This window comes from Mya arenaria, chromosome 9 (genome assembly GCF_026914265.1).
Source record: "Mya arenaria isolate MELC-2E11 chromosome 9, ASM2691426v1".
NCBI lineage: Eukaryota > Metazoa > Mollusca > Bivalvia > Myida > Myidae > Mya > Mya arenaria.
This window is the reverse complement of record NC_069130.1, coordinates 9,055,308-9,075,728: the sequence shown is the minus strand read 5'-3', so window position 1 is coordinate 9,075,728 and position 20,421 is coordinate 9,055,308. Positions and strand designations below refer to the sequence as shown.

The following is a 20,421-nucleotide window of genomic DNA, read 5'->3' as shown; positions in this document are numbered from 1 at the left end:
ATTACAGGGGGGCATCTTCCATTCCTCATAAATGTGGTGGATAATTGCACCCGAAGGCTGAAGGTGTGCAATTCGTTTAGGGTATTTGTTTGTTGAGCTTGTAAGATCTTACAGAAAATTGCACTGATCGATACAACAACATGAAAAATGTTACATAATTTATAAAAACGAATTTATAAAATTTATGCTGCATTGCTTTTGAAACTGCCTTGCTTTCGTTGATTGGTAATCAAATTATAAACAATGTCAACTAAAGAAATTAACATAACAGGCATCGCTTGTCCCTCAAACTATTTTATAGCAACATTTTGAGGATCTCGAGCAATTTGTAATCAAACCTTAACTACGGTGAGCGAAATGTGTCATTCTTGGCTCTCGTGTTGCCATATATGTGTATGGCATTGTATTTTTTTTCAAAATGGTTTACGGAAATCTACTGTGATATTGCTTCAGTCATAAAAAGCAGGAATATTAAACAAATGTCCACAAAATTGTTAACAAGAACAGTGCATTGTCTACATGAAATAGTATTATATATTTCAGATTGGATTGGTTTGGAGCAATTTCGCAAGCGACCTTCGTCCAGAAGAAATAAAAATCCTTGAAAAAGACAATGAACTTTCTGTGGAAGAAAAAGCGAGTATGTATTTTAAAATATGTTTCTGCTATAAGAAATGCATCTCATGCTTATAGACACCCGTCTGGTTATTGTTGAGTAACCTTAAATAATGGTGGTTTCATTCGAGTATTCCTTGCTGATTACTACTATGTTCAAAAAGGCGAATAACTGGCTGGAAATTAAGTTATTGCAGTTTTTTTTGTATTCTATATGTGACTGAAATCGGAAGTGAAATGAGCTACTTTGCAATATTTCAATAACAAAATGGTTCGTAATCTTGTTTTGACTTAAACATTATGATAATTCCATAAAATATTTCATTACATATGATACACGTTTAAATGTCTTAAAATAACATTCATGTTTATCTGTTCGAAAAGCTACGAACATGGAATTATCATTGCTAGCGGTAAAACTGTGGGTTGTGGTTTGGTCTCTATCAGGTTAGATTTTGAAGGCATGCCTCATCCTGTTTCGTTTATATGATCTACCTCGTAATTCTTCCAAATTTGATCAGAATTACACATATAGAATATTCTAACATAATTTGTGTACAGTTGGTTAATGTGCGGCCTAAAATAATATAATAAGACATTACATGTATGTATTAAATAGTTGCCCTTGTGATTTCTTTACTCTGATTTGACTGAAAATGATCATTTTGACCTCCTTATACCGAGATGTACACAGTAAGTTCCTTACGTATTGGTCGAACATTTGGCCTCCATTTAATTTTTTTTTCGAACATTTGATCAAGTCAATCATATCATATTTATATTAAATTTAGACAAACAGTTGAAACAGGTTGTATGAAGATGTTGCAGCATTGGTGTATTGAATTTGGTCAATTGACTTTGAAATGAAACAAATAATGATCAAACTAAAACGTGTGTTAATAAGGTGTAGTCAATGTGTTACCAAGTAAAAGGCAAATTCGACATAGATTTTAAAGTCGCACTCACTATCTGACCAAGACGATAACTTCAAAAGACAGATTGCTCATGTCAAAGTTCAGTTCAGCCGAGATATGATAGGGTTAGACTGTCCGTTTTGGAACCTGAAGTCAGGGAAAAAAAGGTGTCACTAGAACTAGAAAGCATATCCCTTAGTCAGTAGACTCTTGAGGTAGTTGACCATGATGACCATGAGGATTTCCAAAATGATATCATCAGAAAAACAGCAATGTGATCAGACTGGTTCTTTTTTCAAATAGCGTTTCAGATAAGACGGTTTGCCTTTATACAACAGTTGGTACATTAAATTCAAATTGTGTATTTTATTGTACAATTTTAGCAAACATTATAAATAAAGCCTTTCTTACATGCTCTTTATGTAAACAAGCATTTGCGTTTGCTTTCAAACTCAATGGCAAATTTCTTTAACAATTAGCAAATTCATTTTACCTTTAGGTTACTAACGGACAGATATTCCGAAACGTTTAATTACAGAGGTTTAAACGTTTGACATTAACTCGAATCGTATGTTTACTGATGCTTTGAACAATTTTTGTTTGAATTATTATAACTGCAGAAACATCATTTAAATAAGAAACTGACAACTACTGCTAATGTACAAATAACAAAACATTTTGAAACATGTTCTCGCCTAGCTAAATCGGCCGGACTCAATAAAGCTTCAACTTCCTATTTTGAGATACAGGTGTTTTTTTTCCGGGATTGATTTTTATAGGTACGAATGCGACACATAGCTGTGTTAAAGTGTATTGGGTTCTGCTTCTTAAAAAGCCTACTATGCCAATTTGACATATGGGGATGTTTAAATGCCTTCTTACTCAGTTTTATACATAACACTGTTCCTTGAAATGATTTCTAATAAACGAAACCGAAATCACAAACAATCATGTGTAACATTACTTGTAAATGGCGCCTTTGCGAAACATTAATTAATTCTCAATAAAACTATTTAATACACATTATCAATATTTATATGAACTACTACAGAAACAACTATAGATATCGAAAGTTTACCTATAAACCCGGCACAAGGTCAACGCTAATAACAAAGAACGTCATTAAAACATACAAAAACGTGACACACAAAATAACAACACCACACTCCGAAAACAACGTACTTCAAAGTTAAATCTAGGGGCGTCTGTCAAGGATTGTTAGGTAACGCCTTTGAACGGTCAGTAAAATGTTAAAAATGACACTGGGGTTAAGTTAAGTTTGTGTTAACAACCGCATTAACAATGCCACATATATGTTTAACGAGTCGTTTTATGAACGAGGCTAACCTAAGCGAGTTAATATATTTATTTGCCTCCTACAAGTTTCGCTTGGAAACATGCATATTTGCTTCCCTGATCTTTATCGGAAGCGTGCAGCGTTGAATTGCTGGATAATTGTTTTGACGATTATGTATTTGCTATTTTCGGGAGTCTCTATCGAGGAATATAATTATCAGGTCCGACATATTTATATCAATAGGTTTCCACGTCAGTTCGATTACCTTTGAAGAAAGCAAACCTTTTCACTAGTCCAGAAAGTATTTTATAGATTGCAGTAAAATTAAAATACCTGGAACATAATTTCCCACCTTGTTTGAAGAAATATTAGGCTTGTGGTTGCTTTTGTACAAGTATTAACTATTTTAAGCACTAACGCTGCTTCTGTTAAACGGTCGAAAACTTAAGAGAAATGACCTCAACCGTAGTGTTTTGATGTATTCTGTTTTATTAGTCGTTGCTTAGTGTTTGCTGCTGGCATGCAACATATGTTTAAAGGATCGGTCACGAGTTTTTATTACCATATTTCCTATACGAGTTGAATAGAAGTGTATATTTTATCCTAAAAGAACATGCTTGTTTCCGTTAAAACTATTTAAATCATCCGTTTCTCTTTATTTTGTTATAGACTCAACGCAAACACCAATGGAAGGTGAAGTTTATCCTTTACCAGCCGATCTACAGATAACTGACTCAACTAGAGCAGATCGATTTAATCATTATCATTCTGATGAGGTGAGCGTGTACATTTTATTCGTTTATATATATTCGTTCATTGATGTTGTTAAGATAACATAAATGAGCTAGGCATGGCAAACTTTATTGAGCTTTTTGTGTGGAGAGCAATTGTTTCAAAGTTGAAAACAAATATGACCGCTCCTATCAGTCACATAAATGTCTGAAAAAACTTAATGCGGATAAAATACGTGTTTAAACATACACTTCCAAACACGTTTTCTTGCGTAGCGATATTGCAGTGAGTTATTAATAAGGGTACTTTTATTGATTAAAACTTTTATTCAGAGTATTGTGTATAACATTTGTGTATGGGGTAACATATATTTACTTTTGCCAACAATTGTTTTGAAACATTCTGGGAGAACATTGTTTTTTTATTTATTTTTGACCACTATTTCCAATTTGTATCAGCAAAAGAATGGGGTAAGTTTGTCCGCTACTTAAGACCAATCAGTCTCGTTAATGCAATAAAACTTTAAGTAAACATTTGGTTATTATCTGTTTCACAACTTTTTTGTCTGATAATTGCTGTCAGTGTAAAGTATTCAGAACGAGTAAAATGTAGACAAGTAAACATTTAGATATGTAGTATTGAACGGCGTTCTAGGGTCATTGATTTCCTTGACATGGAATCAACAATTCAACCGAGGCACGGACACATATTAAAAAAGCCTAGTTGCATATGATACGTTGAATAGCGTAATGCAATAACGAACCCTTCGTTTGAAGGGTGACATATTGTACATTGCATTGTAGTCTGTCTGTCAGTTTATCAGTCTCTCTATATGGCACACATTTTTGTCGCGCGTATCGCAAAAGTGATGAAATTTATAGGAATGTTAAGCAGCATGTGTAATTGTGCACCTGGGGTTTTGTGTGTTCCTTTGTCTAACAATCCTAGAGTTATGACCATTGTAAATAGTAAAAATAAAGGAGAAATAATAAAGCCGCGAGTTTTACAAAATTACCAAAGCGGGAGACCTTAAGAAAATTGCTATGTAGCATGGGAAGTAATACACCTGGTTGCATCTAAGAAGTGCAGAGTTATTTACCTTGACTTTGTAAGAAAAATTGCATGTAGAGCAATGCATGTCATCCGTGTCTTCCAATTACACATGTCACATGAGCGTATATATTTAAGGATTAAAATTCGACATGTTGCGGAAGGACTCCACCAACATTTTGAACTGCGCCATTGCATACCATATCCCAATAAAATGTAACATGTCGAATTTTAATACTTATATTTACATGCATTTAAATCTACATTTCTGCTAAAATAAATTGATTATTCAAGAGCATTTTCTCTTTTCTTTCTCTCGTTGTGCTCAACGGTGGGTAAATTAGAACAGCTATCGTTACCTAATTTTATACGACAATGAATGCACAGATAAAATAGTTCCTTATTTATATGTTTATTTTCTATATTTTCAAGGTCAAGAATATTATGAATACGTATTATTGCATACAATGTGTGTTTTCGGTCCGTTATCGTGGTGTATTAAAACGCAAAAACCCGGGCGTTATCGGTAGAAAACGTGCATTTTTCAGTAAATTCACGTGCCGTTAATGCCCGTTTTTTGTTTTACATATGCGCTTTCAGGGCCCGCATCATAACAATGTAGGCTGAGCGACCTGGTTTCTGACCGAAAGTTGGTCAACGACGCAAACTTTTGCACAAAAACATATTTTAGAATATATAATGTAGCTGCATACAAATACCAAAACAGGAAATAAACCACAAAAGTCATATAACTTACATATTTTCTGCTGAGTTGTCTTTTTCTGGCAAGCTGATGTGTTAACTAAATAGTTTTTTTGCAGTTGTTTTGGCTATTAAAAGCACTAAACTATGTCTAAAACGACTAACTCCTCCGAACTTTTAGTTATTTCTGTCGATTTTATTCAGAACATACGACTTATTTGGACATGATTCCACTATGTCGTATGCAATGAACAAAGACATTTCAAATATTTTTTTTCTCTGATGCTGAAGATGCTGTACATTTTATCAAGAACATGTTTACAAAATTTTCAGGCTTAAATTAGTTATCAAAACAAATAATGGTTAAAGTAGGACTGAATAGGTAATTAATTGATTACCCAATAGGTATTGTGTGTAAATAATCCCAGTAATCCAGTCACTTTTCGAAAAAACAGCACTTTTAAAACGAATGTACACTGCAAAAAATGGCGTCGAAACAAAATGCAGCTGCGGAGTTATATAACGGCCCGAATCGAGCTTAATGTGAAACTTTCTCAATGACATCACTCATGACGTCATACAAGCAACCGTTATAGAGGTTATTTTGAACTAAGTGTTTTTGCATTTTCGTGACATTTTACAGCATTTTTAAGCACATTTACGTTTCTTCAACTGTTCTATCCATCATGAAATTATCTACATTAAAATCAATCAAATTATCGTTGCTTATTTTGTTTTAACTGCTTTACTGCAGATAACAGTTTTGCGTGTTGCCAATAATTGTAGTACGATTTCATTAAACAAAATAGTTCCGCAGTAAATATGCCCCGCCCCTTGGTATTATGGCGCCCAATGACAGGAGAGAAGTATCGAACAAACGCACGCGATATCGATGGGAAATGCCATTGCACTTTATACAGAAATAAAGTGCAATTGATAAACAACAACCATCGTTAAGGAATGAAGTGTGAATGTAAATATACGGGAATGGTAAGCGTGTACGTGTACGTTGGTTTGCCCTATTAGTGCAGAAATATGGACCTTTACTAAGTCACAAAATATTATGCTACACTTACCTCCAAATACGCCAAAATCTAACAACTTTACATGAATGTTTAGCAAAATGGGACGTTATATACCTTGGTTTATTAGTGTGTGTGTGTCAGTCTAGATTTTTGAAAATTGGCTAATCAAGTGTAGTCAATAGAGCAAGCTAAGTTGACTCATGCGTATCTTGAAAAGCATCTATGATACAGCCATATTAGAAAACAGGAATTGTTATATGGTATGTCCTGATCCTGGGGTGAGTTTCAGTGTTATAAGCATTTGCTTACTTTATAATAAAATTAATAGGTTTGCCTTCTTTGTCGTGTGAATCTTTGTAGTGAATACAGTAGTAGATATTAACATAAATCTTAATCACTATGTGAAGTTGGATACTACAATTACTATTTGAGGTAGATGTAAGATACAGTGGAGCTATAAACCTTGCATAAGCAAATAGTTAGGGTGGTTCTAATCGAAGCATATATTGATGGAACGATTTCAAGTATATATTCTTATGAAATAATTTTATTCATTCACGCTTATGGCAAATGGAATGCCTATTACAGATTGCATTTAAGGAATCAAGACATATAGTATTATGTTAATACATTTTTTTTCTGAAAAGAAAAGGGTTAAATTAGTCATATATGAGATATAATATTTAAATTTTATGTTTTCATGTTGAAACCGAACCACTCTCAATGGTGTGTGAAAAATGTTAAAAGCAGGCTGCCGAATGAAATTAAAACAGTAGTGCACTTAACTTCGCCACGTTCAACATTTATCTACTGATATGCACATAATAATTGTTTTTTTTTAAACAAGGCTCCTACTACGGATTTTGAATTATGTTTATTTTGTGTATGTTTATTTCATAACAAAATATTTCATTTTCACTAATCAGTAAGAATCAGTATGAAAGGCACTTTCAGTTAAAACAAATCTTATGAACGAATATTACTGTCAAATAAAGCTAATATAACAATAAAACAAAAAGTGTCGTAATAATTTCCCTCGAAATAAATTTTGAATGTTCACAAAGTTATATTACACAAAGTTATCAAACCGAAGATTATAAGTTTATCTCATGTCCGAGAGGGTTTATCCCAAACCGAGGGTGTTTTACGGAAACGAGGTTTGCCGAGTTTCCGCAGAACACACTACGCGAGGGTTGGGATGAAACTATCTTACACGAGAAGCTATGGTAGATGCTTTTTCTCCCACCTAATCAAAATAAAATAAAAATGTTTTGTTTCGCTGGACTCTTTAGGGCGTAGTGAAAGTAAATGCGTATGGATATGTGATAGTTCGTGGTTGCCATTGATATGCGCGCAGATATTCAGATTATGTTTATAGTCAACTCGTTCTTTAAATAGTTCTGGGGAGAGTGCAACATTATTTCTTAAATGGAGCATGAAAACATTTTTATAGTGCCATTTGAAGCGAGAAATAATTAATTAGGATTCTTAATATTGCCACAAGACAAGGTTCTCTTGATGCTACAGACGATGATCTTCAACAAGAGAGGTGGTTGTGTGATAACAATAAAAAAGGAGTTCCATACGGGTACTTGTTCTATATTTGCCCTTGGGCAAGATAAGATTTTCTAGCATGGTCAAATATTTGGATTTACTTTTCTGAGGTGGGCGAAAATGATAACACCTTTCGTAATAATATTTATTTCTGATATATTATCTTTGCTTATGTTCGAAAAGATATTTACTTAACATAATAAACAAGCGTTGTTATCAGAGTACTTTTTTTTATTTGGAAATGGATATTTTTATAGTAAATTATTATGGACAATTGATACTTCAGAGATGGAAGAACAACTGCGTTTGGCCATCTCTTGACACGGATGAAACAGAGACAACAATAGGTATTATGTCGTATGTTAAGAAGTATCTGGGATAAATGTAAACTTACAAAAAGACTAAAATATTCATTTTTTATCAATTGTGAAAATTCCTTTTGCAATCCTTTTCTTTTGCTAGGCCTTCGACTTATCTTATGTAATGATATGATTAGCAGCGATATACATAACCACAATGAGTCCTTGTAATAACTTATCACTCAATGTTTAAAGGCACTTTTCTTTATTTTGTAGAAAAAGTCCATTCAGAGGAATCAAATGGCACTCCTAACGCAAAACAAAAAGTAAGTCCATATATTTGGATTATTACAAAGGTGATCGTTTATAGATACTGAAATTAATTAAGGAAACATATGTTTGACTTTTCTTTTTTATGGTTCAATGCAGTAAATTTGAGGTTTTATTTGAATTTAAATCGCAATCGCCTTCTTGAGGGGTGAGTTGAGGGAAATTGAAAAATGTGCTCATGACATTATCCTAAGAATATGAATACCTTAACAATGCATTTCAATAAAAGTCTATTTTTTCATGGACTTTCACTTTTTTATGATTGTGGATATGAATCGAGACCAGTAAACAACACATTATTTTGAGTATAAGCTACTTATGTTTGTTTACATGCCATTATTAAATTGGAGTGGTCCTTAAGATGGTTTAGACAAAGGATCAAGCTATTTGCATTCATGGTTTATTTATTCATTGTTTTTTTTACTATCCGATGCACATAGAATTACATTTGTGGTAACATGGTTTTTGATCATATTTCAAATTACAAATAAATAATTATTACCTTTTATCCAAGGCCCAACTGTGTATAGCATAACATCATGAACAGGATAATTTTTAGTTTAACTTATTTTTAAGGTTGCAAAGATTTTGAATCTTAACGCAACTTCAGACCCTTCTCAATATATCTAACACAGAACATAATTGATAGGCTGAATATTAAACAAATCTTTGTGTTAATTGACCATTTGGTCAACCGCGTATTATTCAATATTTAGAGTTATGATATGTTTTAAAATAAGGGATAGATGAACAACTTCATAAAGGTTTCTGATAATAGCTTATAATAGTGTAAATAAGCGTTAATTATTTGTGACATTCATGGAAATGTTCGCATTTTTAGAATGTCAACCGTGTTCGCTGTGAAAAGTTTGAAAAGTGTTGCTTTTTGATTACATTTCATAACAAAACAGCACATAATTAACTGTTTCGTGACTTCCGCTCTCTCATATCAAAATAAATGTTTGTCATGCGTCAAAAATGAATTTTTGATTAAGTATTTTCGCAATATATTAGGGATAGGTCATACTACTCAAAATGTACGTTTTGAGGGCTTTAACAAAACTGTTGTCCATGCCGCGTGGACCAAGTTTTTTTCAGATACTTATATATTTCACTATTAAGAATCCTCTTTAAAAAGTTAAGGCATAGACCATTGAAATTGGGGTTAAAACCTTAAGTACTGGTTAGCTACTACCTATCTTAGCAATCAGGTAATTCCCGAGCATCAACTTCCAATGACTTCCTTAACTACCAACTATTTTTTTGATTATTTCATCAGCAAAAACTTACTTCTAAGCAACTACCTGCATCCATAACAACAAATGACTTCCTTAGCATCTATTCTAATGAATTCCTTTTATAACCACTTTATTTTAGTAGCCACTTTTTAAAAGAGCAACCCTAAGGCCCTCTTAGAATCCAATGCCGTCAATTGCAACGAATGACTCTATTTTAAAATGCTTACTGCGCAACCACTTACTATATTTACATCCAATGACCTCCTTTGCAATCAATGGCTTTATTTGCATCAACTCACTTCCTGCACAACTCCCTACATCAATAGCAACCAATGGCGATTGTAGGGAAATATGACTTTCTCATCAACCATTGAATTTCGTAGCGAAACAGAACCTAAACAACTACCTACATTCATAGCAACAAATGTCTTTCATAGCAATAAATGACATTCGCCGTTCTTAGCAACCGGATACGTCCCAAGCGTCATCTGCTTCATAAATAACCAATGACTTTCTTATCCACCAACTATTTTCTAAAACAAACAATGATTTATTCAGCAAACACTTACTATACAGCAAGAATTTACATCTATAACAACCAATGACAATCTGAGCAACCAACGACTTCCTGACCAACTACCTCGTTCCGTTATAACCAATGACTTTCTCTTAAACCCATTATATCACTGGCAACCATTGACTAGACTAGCAGCCGAAAACTTCTTGAGCAACCATTAGTTTTTGGAGCAACAAATAACTTTTTTGCAACTAATGGCGTCTAAGTTATACTTATCGACCGTATCAACTGCCTCAGTTACATCCAACCGTTGACTTCCTTAGCGGTCAACGTCCTTTCAACAAGCATTGGCTTTATAAGCAGCCAATATATTAATTAGCAACCACTTGCTTCTTAACAACTTTCTACATAATAGCAACTAATGACTTTCTTTACTTATCAACAGCATTCTTTCTTAGTAACTACCTACTTCCATATCAACAAATGCCGTTATAAGCAGCCATTATTTTCCATTGAAACAGTGAAAGCATTTTATGCCATTGTCCTTGGGTCTAAGACCTATTACCATAATAATGTGATACAGCATACACTGCTTGAGGGTTGAGGACTATTGGTACTACTACACTTAAACACAGGAACCACATGATTGTTATTCAATACATTTCCATGGGTTGCGCAGCATTATTTGAAATGCACCATTACCCCACCACATATTTTCGATGTATATGATTTTTACTTACCATAAGGTTATTTAAAATATTGATAGTGACACCTGTTTTTGAATCTTTATTAATGCCATACATCTGGTTTTCAAAATAAATAAACAAATCCCATGGCGTCCAAACTTATAAACCCCGAAGGGCTATCGGATTTTCAATTAACAATTACTACTTAGCTAATTTTTACTTAACATATTTGTTAAAAATCCTTTATAAATCAAACTTCTTTAACAATGGTCATTTTGTACTTAAACTGAATATTTGACAATTTTATTATAGATACAAGATTGATAATTTATGAAACATTCCAAAATTCAGTCTTTTGTTAGTATTTAAAGCACACAGTAACTTGCGTATCCTAATTTTATCTTAAGGGGAGTGTAATGAGGTGTACTCGTTCGCATACTGTGATAAGATTTATCATTTACGTTTCTACTTTATTCGGGATTTTTGGGATAAAAGTGCAGTTGTGCTCACAAAGTAGTTTAAACCCCTAGTAAATTTACATTTTACTGACCATTCCGTAGCGGTACCTAAGAATCGAACACACCTTATTTTGTTATATAGTATTATGATTTGACAGTGAGTTGTTTGAGATTTGTGCTGTTTGTCCATGGTTCTGTTTTGGGATTATTTGTTTTTGTGTTGTATGTCTTTGGCGTTAAAGCGGGTTTTATGTTTAAACTTTCAACTACTGAGCTTGTCTCTGTAGTTTGTCATATAAATACTTAAAACAAAAGAGGAACTAAGTAATTAATCAAAATGCACTTTACTATATCGTCAAACTTTAACGGCATAAGCCTCATCCCGAGAATGTGGACACTCGTCAAACATGTGCTTTCCATGTGTTATTAGATAATTCTATTAAATGACATTTCAGGAAGAAATACTAAATATGTGATTATGATATCTCAAAAAGATACGTGAAAACAATTAAGAACATATATTGCGCATTTGTAATACATGGTGGCATTACGAATGTACAAAGTACACAAATGAAATGATACGTAGTACCAATGTATCAATATTCTAACTATCTTATAATGGTATACATACATGATATCTGTATGAAACATGAATAAAGAACAAGCTGGATGATTCATTGTTGATTTATTAAACACTCAGGCCCTTTTGAACACACTCAATACATGCAGAAAAATTAAGTCGAGACTCATTCCGTGGTAAAATGAATAAGGCAAGTGTCACATTATGCGCATATGACGATTATTTAAAGAATGAAGTGTGGAAGAAATTTAATGCATTGAAAAGGAATTATTTTGGCACCTTCTTATTAACGATTTTTTTTCAGGTTCGTTCGCTAGGGTCCCCTCCGCTGCCCTCACCGCTGCCCTCATCTCCGCCACGTATCCATACGGACTTACCACTGAAAGGTTTAGGCCCTGGGCGTTTTGCGCCCAGAGCCATTTTAACTAATCCCTATGGTAATTATTGATTTTAGTATTTTTTACTATACAGCTACAATATATTTCAGGAAGAGTTGATATTTACCTTTACGGATAGAGTTATTTGAAGAACAATGAATTTCCTAATTATAGTATTCCATGTGCATTTTGAAAAAAGGTAAAAATCTTTTTTTTTTAAACATGGTAAGAAAACATTAAATGCTTTGCAAATGATTTACAAATATCAAATGGGTTGTAAAACGAATATGGCTCTACCTGCTCAACAAAGCGTTAGTTTTTGAAGTTTGTTCTAAAATAAAATAAACACCTCTACGAACATATTTTTGTTGTGTCAGTAAGTATATGCTTTATAGTACCTTTAAGTGTTTATAATGCACTCTTTTGCATATAAATCATTTTCTACCTAATTTGTTATTAATGTTTGGTAATTTGCGATCCACACTAGCAAAGACTCGCATCGAATTTAATTAGAAGTTCCTTACAGAGCCCAGACAAAAACTGCAGGATTTACCAAACAAGGACCAATTGAATGAATTGTGCAAGAAAAAGGGTTGAAAATCTGACGAGGTCAACAGACTCACCGATGTCATTTGCGACCACATAAAATATGTGCTAGATAATTGTTTATTTTCAACCAATGCGGAAACAAAGGTTATGGATATTTATGCCGCGTACACTGAAGATAATGAGCATGATATAAGTTTTGTCATTACCCTTTCAAAAACAGTTGCAAAGGAGCTGATAGAACCTCTTGTTCAATATTCATGTGTCATAAAGACTATTGAATCACCACATCACAGTGCCTTAGGCACAGATGAGTTAGGTAAATTAGATGCCTTCAGGTCATGTACCTCCAAAACAGATGAACTTAACAAGTGTGTATCAAATCTGTCTAAAATTCTCTTCAATGTCCATTCAAATTTAACAATCGTTACTGGAGGAAGGAAACGTGTCGATTCGATACAAGGGGAATACAGCTCACTCCGTCTCCAATTATATGTTGATGTCAAAGGTAAGATACCACTTAAAGAGGAGCCGTTCGAGAAATGTTACAACAATATTCCTGTTGAAGTTTTGCAAGGAACGTTCCAACTTTACACAAACAACTCAGCAACGGCTAGACAAGATGAGCTAAAAATTGGTTGTCAAATCATGGGATCAGAATTAGATGGAACTACTGGAACTCTTGGTGGTTTTACAGACCATCCTGAATACGGGCTTTGTGGGTTAACTTGTGCCCATGTTCTCCTCAGCAATTAAGACATTCAAAAGTGTACAGAACTTAATGGGACACTGAACTTTCCAATGCTGAAGGCACCGGTATACCAACCAAACAGTCAAGGCAGTAATGAAGTTGGACACCTTGTTCAAGCGATTTACAAAGAAGGAAGTGGCCAAGAACCAGGTTTAGAATTAGCAATATTTCATATAACAGACCGAAAACCCTCATCAGGCGATTTCCCAGCCACTACAAGTAAGATTGTACAATTAAACTATAAAAACTTCTGGTTCAATACTGATGTATATGCTTTAAAATATCACGTTATAAAGATATCACATGTTTTTTAAATGTACAACAAAATATATTGCATCTAACTACTTACTTCAATAGTTTACCGCCAAGCGAGACATGTTTACACAAATATGATATGACATGCAATATACAAAATGTGCACACAATATTTGGTCGGTACGAACACGTTTAGGGTCAAAGTAAATTTTGTATTGTAAATACTCAAACTATTGATTTGCAAACCTTTACTGAAACACAAATTGAAAACCTAGTTTCGTCGCAATTTTGAAAAAAGCGTTTTGTGCCAGAAACTTCTCCAGAATAATGTACAGGCTGTTTTAATCACCGGACACAAAAATCCAAATTCAATTATGCAAATGCTTTTTGATCACTAAAATCAGTTATTTTTTTTCTTTCGTAAAACTTGGTCAATTCCCTTTTACCCCAAAATGTGCGAAGGATGTTTACTCACGAACAAGATTGTTCCTCATTCTTTATTTTTTTTTTATAGTTTTGGCTTTGACACTGTGAAATACCCTTCATCTACATTACAGTTTTTAACATTAAATTGTATCCTTAATCGAAGAACTACATGTATATTATTTCAAATAATTCCAATGTTTTCCATATGGTCATATCTCAAGTATTTCAAGGTTAAAACCATCATTGGCTTTTTATCGCAGGTCAAGGTCCAAGACAAGCAACAGCTTATAATTCTGGCGCTACATGTAGCGGATCTCTACTGCAAGGAAAAGAGGTTTGGAAATTCGGGAAGACGACTGAGGTCACAGAAGGTCGCACCGAGGAATTTAATTGCTCGGTAAAAAACGCGAATTTAGATACATTCATAACAACCACAGTCTCACATTACTAAATCAAATTCGAGTACATTCATCTGCAAGGAGTTTGCAATTTGCATATCACGGAGATTCTGGGGCTCTTGTGTTCCGTGACTTGCCTAATGGGGAATCAGTGTGTGTAGGAATGGTAGTTGGGGGTTGCCCTGGCAATATCACTATTGTCGAACCTATTGGGAAGACCATTCGTGAACTGGGAATCCAGCAGTTAAAGCTTTTCGTGAAAGGAATTGTTAGTGAAGACATCAACAGGCTTCGATCAGAGCTAACTACGACTATGGAAGGCCTGCTTTCTGAGCAATACCGAACCAGCCAGATGGTTGCAACGATCAACAATGAGCTATACAAAAACAACCAGATGGTTGCAACGATCAACAAAAAACTTGATAAATTACTTCGAAATGAGAAAAAATAACAAGAAGACAGGAAAATAATAACACGTGCAGTCGGCAGTTACAAATCAAACGTTATTTTTTATAAAAGTTGATCAGCAAACTTAGTTACTTGATAAACATACCATTTATATATATAAATATATATATATATATAAATATATATATATATATATATATATATATATATATATATATATATATATATATAGTATTTATGCACTGTGCTGTTTGTAAAGTTTTGTGCTGTTCTATGTTTTTTTGTTTCTGATTTTGTGTTATATGTCTTTGGCGTTTGCCCATTGCCACTAAACCGGGTTTATGTTTAAACTTTTTTGCTACTGAGCATGTTTCTGTAGCTTTTTGCATATATATGAAACGTTTGGCTACTGAGCTTGTTTCTGTAGGAACCTACTTTGTGACGTTTGGTGGAGGAATATATAGAGGATATTTGTTTATTTCAGTGTAAGATCGTATTTTATTTCACGAATGTCATAGAAAACACATATTTTCACGAGTGGCGAAGCCTCGAGTAAAAATGTAGTTTTTTTATAATCACGAGTAAAATTAAATACGATCTTACACTGAATTAAACAAATTATCTGTTCCTTTTATGGTAGTTCTGAAAAGTAGTTTTGAAAGTTGATATTTTCACTCCTTATTTTGCAGTGAAAATATCAATTGATATTTTCACTGTTGTTATTTCACTGTTAAACCCCCATATTTCATCGTAAAGCATGAAAGAAAAAATGAAATTTGACATCTCTGACAACTGTACCACTTAAAAAAATAGTTCGTCCTTATGCCCTCATTTTGAGGACACTCGAAAATGCATGTGGTCCAGTGTTCTGTTTTGATAAAGGCAAGTACATGTAACAACAAAGGAATTTAAAAGTAGTTTTGAAAGTTGATATTTCACTCCTTATTTTGAAGTGAAAATATCAAATTGATATTTTCACTGTTGTTATTTCACTGTTAAACCCCCATATCTCATCGTAAAGCATGAAAGAAATACAAATATTTGTTTTTTGTACATTTGATTTGTTAGAAATATTTGATGTAATGTATTGCTTTTTGGGGATTAATTTGTATTTTATGTTGAACACTACTACCAATACGTATCTGATATATATCTGTTTAATTGTATACCAGTTTTTGCTCATATTTGTTAATATTTCCTATAAACTGCTATTGACTTAAAGAGACTCGAATTGATTCATGTCAATAGGATATTAAATAAGAAAAATCAAAAACCTTTTCGACATAATAAGGCATTTCCTGCCAATTATTCAATATCAACATATATATCGCTTATTAGGGCGTATGATGACTAGCAATTATTCGTTTGGCATACCTTTCAAAGAACTTTCAAAATTAAAATGTTCAGTAATTATAATTGAAAATTGGACTTCTTTTAATTGTAAGATTTATTACCGTTATATCTTTTATATAAGTTATATGCATCATTTGGTTTCTTGTGCTGTTGTACTACACTATTTAATCGTACATATAGTGTGTTATTTTCAATAAATGTATTGGAAAAAACTTATCTGATTTAAATCAGTTACTTAAACAACTAACTGATGACCCTGCATAACACATATTTTTCTGTCGCGCAGAGGGGACATCCGTCAATCCATCCGTCAGTTCGGTTTGGTTCCTGAATCTCCTTAATGCATGTAAGGATTTGTAGTCAATTTAAAAATAGATTTATAATCAACCGAGGACGAGGTTTATCATTTTTATCTGAATCCCATAACAGAGATCACATTTTTAGATATATTATTTTAGTGCAGTGCAAATGAACACGACTCACCATTAGAGATATTATTCGCACACGTAATAAGCCCAATGGTTGCAAAAGCAAACGACTCTTGTAAATATCAGTTACAAATTACTCCAACCTTTACTGATTACGATATGATGAGTTGTTTAATGTGTATTGGTTTATAGCGTTTTATGTCGTTTGCTTTGCGTTTTGTTCACTCTTAAGCTTGTGTCAAAGATGAAGGTTTCTTTCAACATTGGTATGAAAACATTTAAGTTTTTGATGACCCTCTGTACAGTTGAAGGTTACTGAGTCAAAAGTCAAGGTCATATATTCATTAAAAGCTTAAAAGCCCTTTATTTTAGGAACAACCTGTTCAAAAACCAAACAAATAGTTACAATTAATTCCTGTTTTTTGTACTAAAAGGGAAAAACACAAGATGTTACCGAGGATTCAATTCAGAGTAGGTGTTCTCTACCTACTGTTTAATGTCCTAATTGATAGTAACTGACAATCTATATGCTGTTTGAGGTTGTACGGTCAATGGTCAAGTTCACAGAGGCTATACAAATCACGATGATAGCCACAAACAGTATAAGCTTAGTTTAAAGAAACTAACATATGAATACTCTTAAAATGATTAGGCTTATGTGTATATCATTAAATGTGATATAAAACCATTCTTATGTTTTGTTTGATGACCAGTTATACTTAAAGGCAAAGCTATAAACAAAACGGATTTAATAAAAAAAACTTGGCCCTTGCAGCCCATTAGACTTGAATACGAGTTTGAAATACTAATCTGATGTTTGAATCCTTATGTTTCTATGTTTAATTCTTTATTTGACGTTCCGTCAACTCTCTTTAATTGACTAAAATGTATTGATCCATAAGTACTATGCATGTTTATAGAAAGATACAGAAGATTTATATCATTACATGAAGTGCTTGTGCATTTTTATAAACAAGACTACACAGTTCATTGAATGCATTTGTTGTAAAGCGTGTCAGGTATATCGATGTTTATAGTTAAGTAAAGAAGGACGTTAATAAACAATACATTTTTGAAGATGGAAAACGTATGTGACCTCTTTAATAATTGATATGACAATGTGACAGCAGCTTATGTTAAGATAATTCACCTTTTCCTATATATAGAGGCAATTTACTATAGAAATTCGTTTTCGTGAAAATGAATCGTTTTCACCCGTGAGATTATCACGGCACGTGAGAGCGAGTATGGCATAGTTTCCCAAGGAAGACGAGTATGTGCTGCATGACGTAATTTTCACGAAAATAGCCGACAAATACCTGGTAGACAAACTTTTATATACGCAAAGCTTTTAATGGATTTAAACGGAATTATCAGTACAAGGAAAGTGAAATTAGTTAAAGGCACCTTCTGTGATTCAGTAATGAGAACTACCTGAAACCATACCGCATGCTTACAAGGTCAAACAGCAGTGAGACAAGGATCTGTTTCGTTAAAACGTTTCATTTTACTTAATCCGCTGTAAAAGGTTTATTATTCCAGCAAAATGGCTAGGGTCATTTAAGCCGAGTTTCTTTAGAAAATTCTTTCAGCCTTGATCGACCCTTGCTGTCCAGATATTGAAATGAACGTCAAAATTAGCCGATGTAGAAAAACAATATTTGAAGAATGGAAATATTGCCGTCTTATTCCAAGAACGCGCGATAAAAGGTTTGCTATTTTAATTTCAAGCAACGCGTTATTTTAATAGCTAATGCCATTCAAAACTAATATGTTATGTCCCGTTTCTTTACATTTCAGACTTTCTGCTTATCAAATCCTGTTCTTCCGCAATTTCATTTTCAAAACAAGTTAAACTGATCGACAAATGACAAACCATATATATGAAGCAGGATGAGACATGGTTGGCATTGCTTTCGGTTGATAATTACCCTTGTGAAAAATAATTACCCTCGGGCTAAACGCTCGGGCAATTATTCTTCCAGCTTGTGTTATTATCAACCGATAGCCATGATCAACCGTGTATTATTCTATAAGTAATTCCTTAAACTAAACAAGATGTGCAAAATAATACGACGCATAATAACTACTATAGTCAATGTGCTGTTTTGTAGTAGGATGTGTTTAAAAACATATTCTAAGGCATACCATAACCGAGGAGAATAAGATGAATACACATATAAACAAAAGAATCATTACAATTCAGGTGCCGTAATATTTTTCTCTTCTATGCAAAAGTGCATTGTGATAAGTAATTAACATGTGCATTGCTTATTCATTTTGGTCTTATTTTTCTCTATCACCCGGTTAAAGACTTACCGGTAGAAAAGGGCGAAGTTACCGACCCCTAATAAGCAGACACACAGGCTACAAAACACAGACATCCCTGATGAAACGTTCTTTGCGTAGCTAAATTATAACACACATCTGGAATCGATGTTTTTTGCAGGTTGGGTGCATACATGAGGTCAGTAGAAGTACGCTGAAATAAAACGTGTTAATGCAAATGCTGTTCATGAAATCATATTCTTAAAAAGGGTCACTGTTAAATAATACCAGGTGTACACTGTGTTCTTCTGATCATTTAACAATTGATCACCGGGGGTACGCCGCTCCCTCTTGTGTCCATTATCCGGCCAACAGACGTTTAAATTATGCCAGGGAAGCCATGGTGCGATAGACTGTACGCAGTTAAACTAGACAGGCATGGGACCGCAGCGCACCCAGGATTTTCCTATAACCAGTTTTATTGTTCTTGTTGCAAAGCGCAGCAAACCAAAAATTAGCCCAGACAACGTAAATCGCGAACAGAGTCTGTCAAGCTGTAGATTTTGTGTAGACTTTAGGTTTCTACATTCACAGACTCAAGATTAAAGATACACAATTCCAGGTTTGCAAGAACTGACTGAGTCATTACGGAACATGCTCCGAAATACATGTCATTTCTTGAGCAGTGGTTTCTTTCAAACTGGTGTCTCAAATATCAAAATAATACAAAATACACAGCTTTCAATTGTGCGTTTGGAACATTCAAGTTTTTGCGTTTACCTATGGTCCTTAAACAAAGTCCTACTGTTCACCAGTTGTTAATTGATTTTACATGGGTTGATGTTTAGCTCAGTGTTACGTTATTTAGATGATGCGTGTATTTTTCTATTACCTTTGAGAAACATTTGCATGACATTGATGAAGTTTTAAGTGGATTTGAGCAAACAGGGTTAAAACCAGCTAAATGCAAATTTGCAGTTGAAAAGGAAGTATTTTTGGGTCATGAAACTGGTAGTAAGGGTCTCCACCCACCGTTGGATAAGAGAAAAGTTATTCGCCACTATCTGACACCAACCACTCGCAAGGAGTTTGAACGTGCATTGGGTTTGTTCAACTGGTTTCGTCAATACTTTGCAAAGTTTAGTGCTTAAGTCCATTTTTTGCATAAGCTGTCCACAGTTTAGTTTGGAGTTTCGCCTTGCTGTTGATACCAG

At 33.7% G+C, this 20,421-nt stretch overlaps 1 protein-coding gene across 1 annotated transcript in view; it reads left to right on the top strand.

Annotated features, from left to right (window-relative positions):
* Positions 1 to 13,676, top strand: part of LOC128202904 (guanylate-binding protein 1-like) — a 29,003-nt gene extending 15,327 nt beyond the window's left edge. The window contains exons 10-12 of the mRNA XM_052904074.1: positions 544 to 640; positions 12,302 to 12,383; positions 13,217 to 13,676. Of these exons, the coding sequence (XP_052760034.1) occupies positions 544 to 640; positions 12,302 to 12,383; positions 13,217 to 13,676 (639 nt within the window). The remainder of the gene's footprint in view (positions 1 to 543; positions 641 to 12,301; positions 12,384 to 13,216) is intronic.
* Positions 13,677 to 20,421: the final 6,745 nt, after the last annotated feature.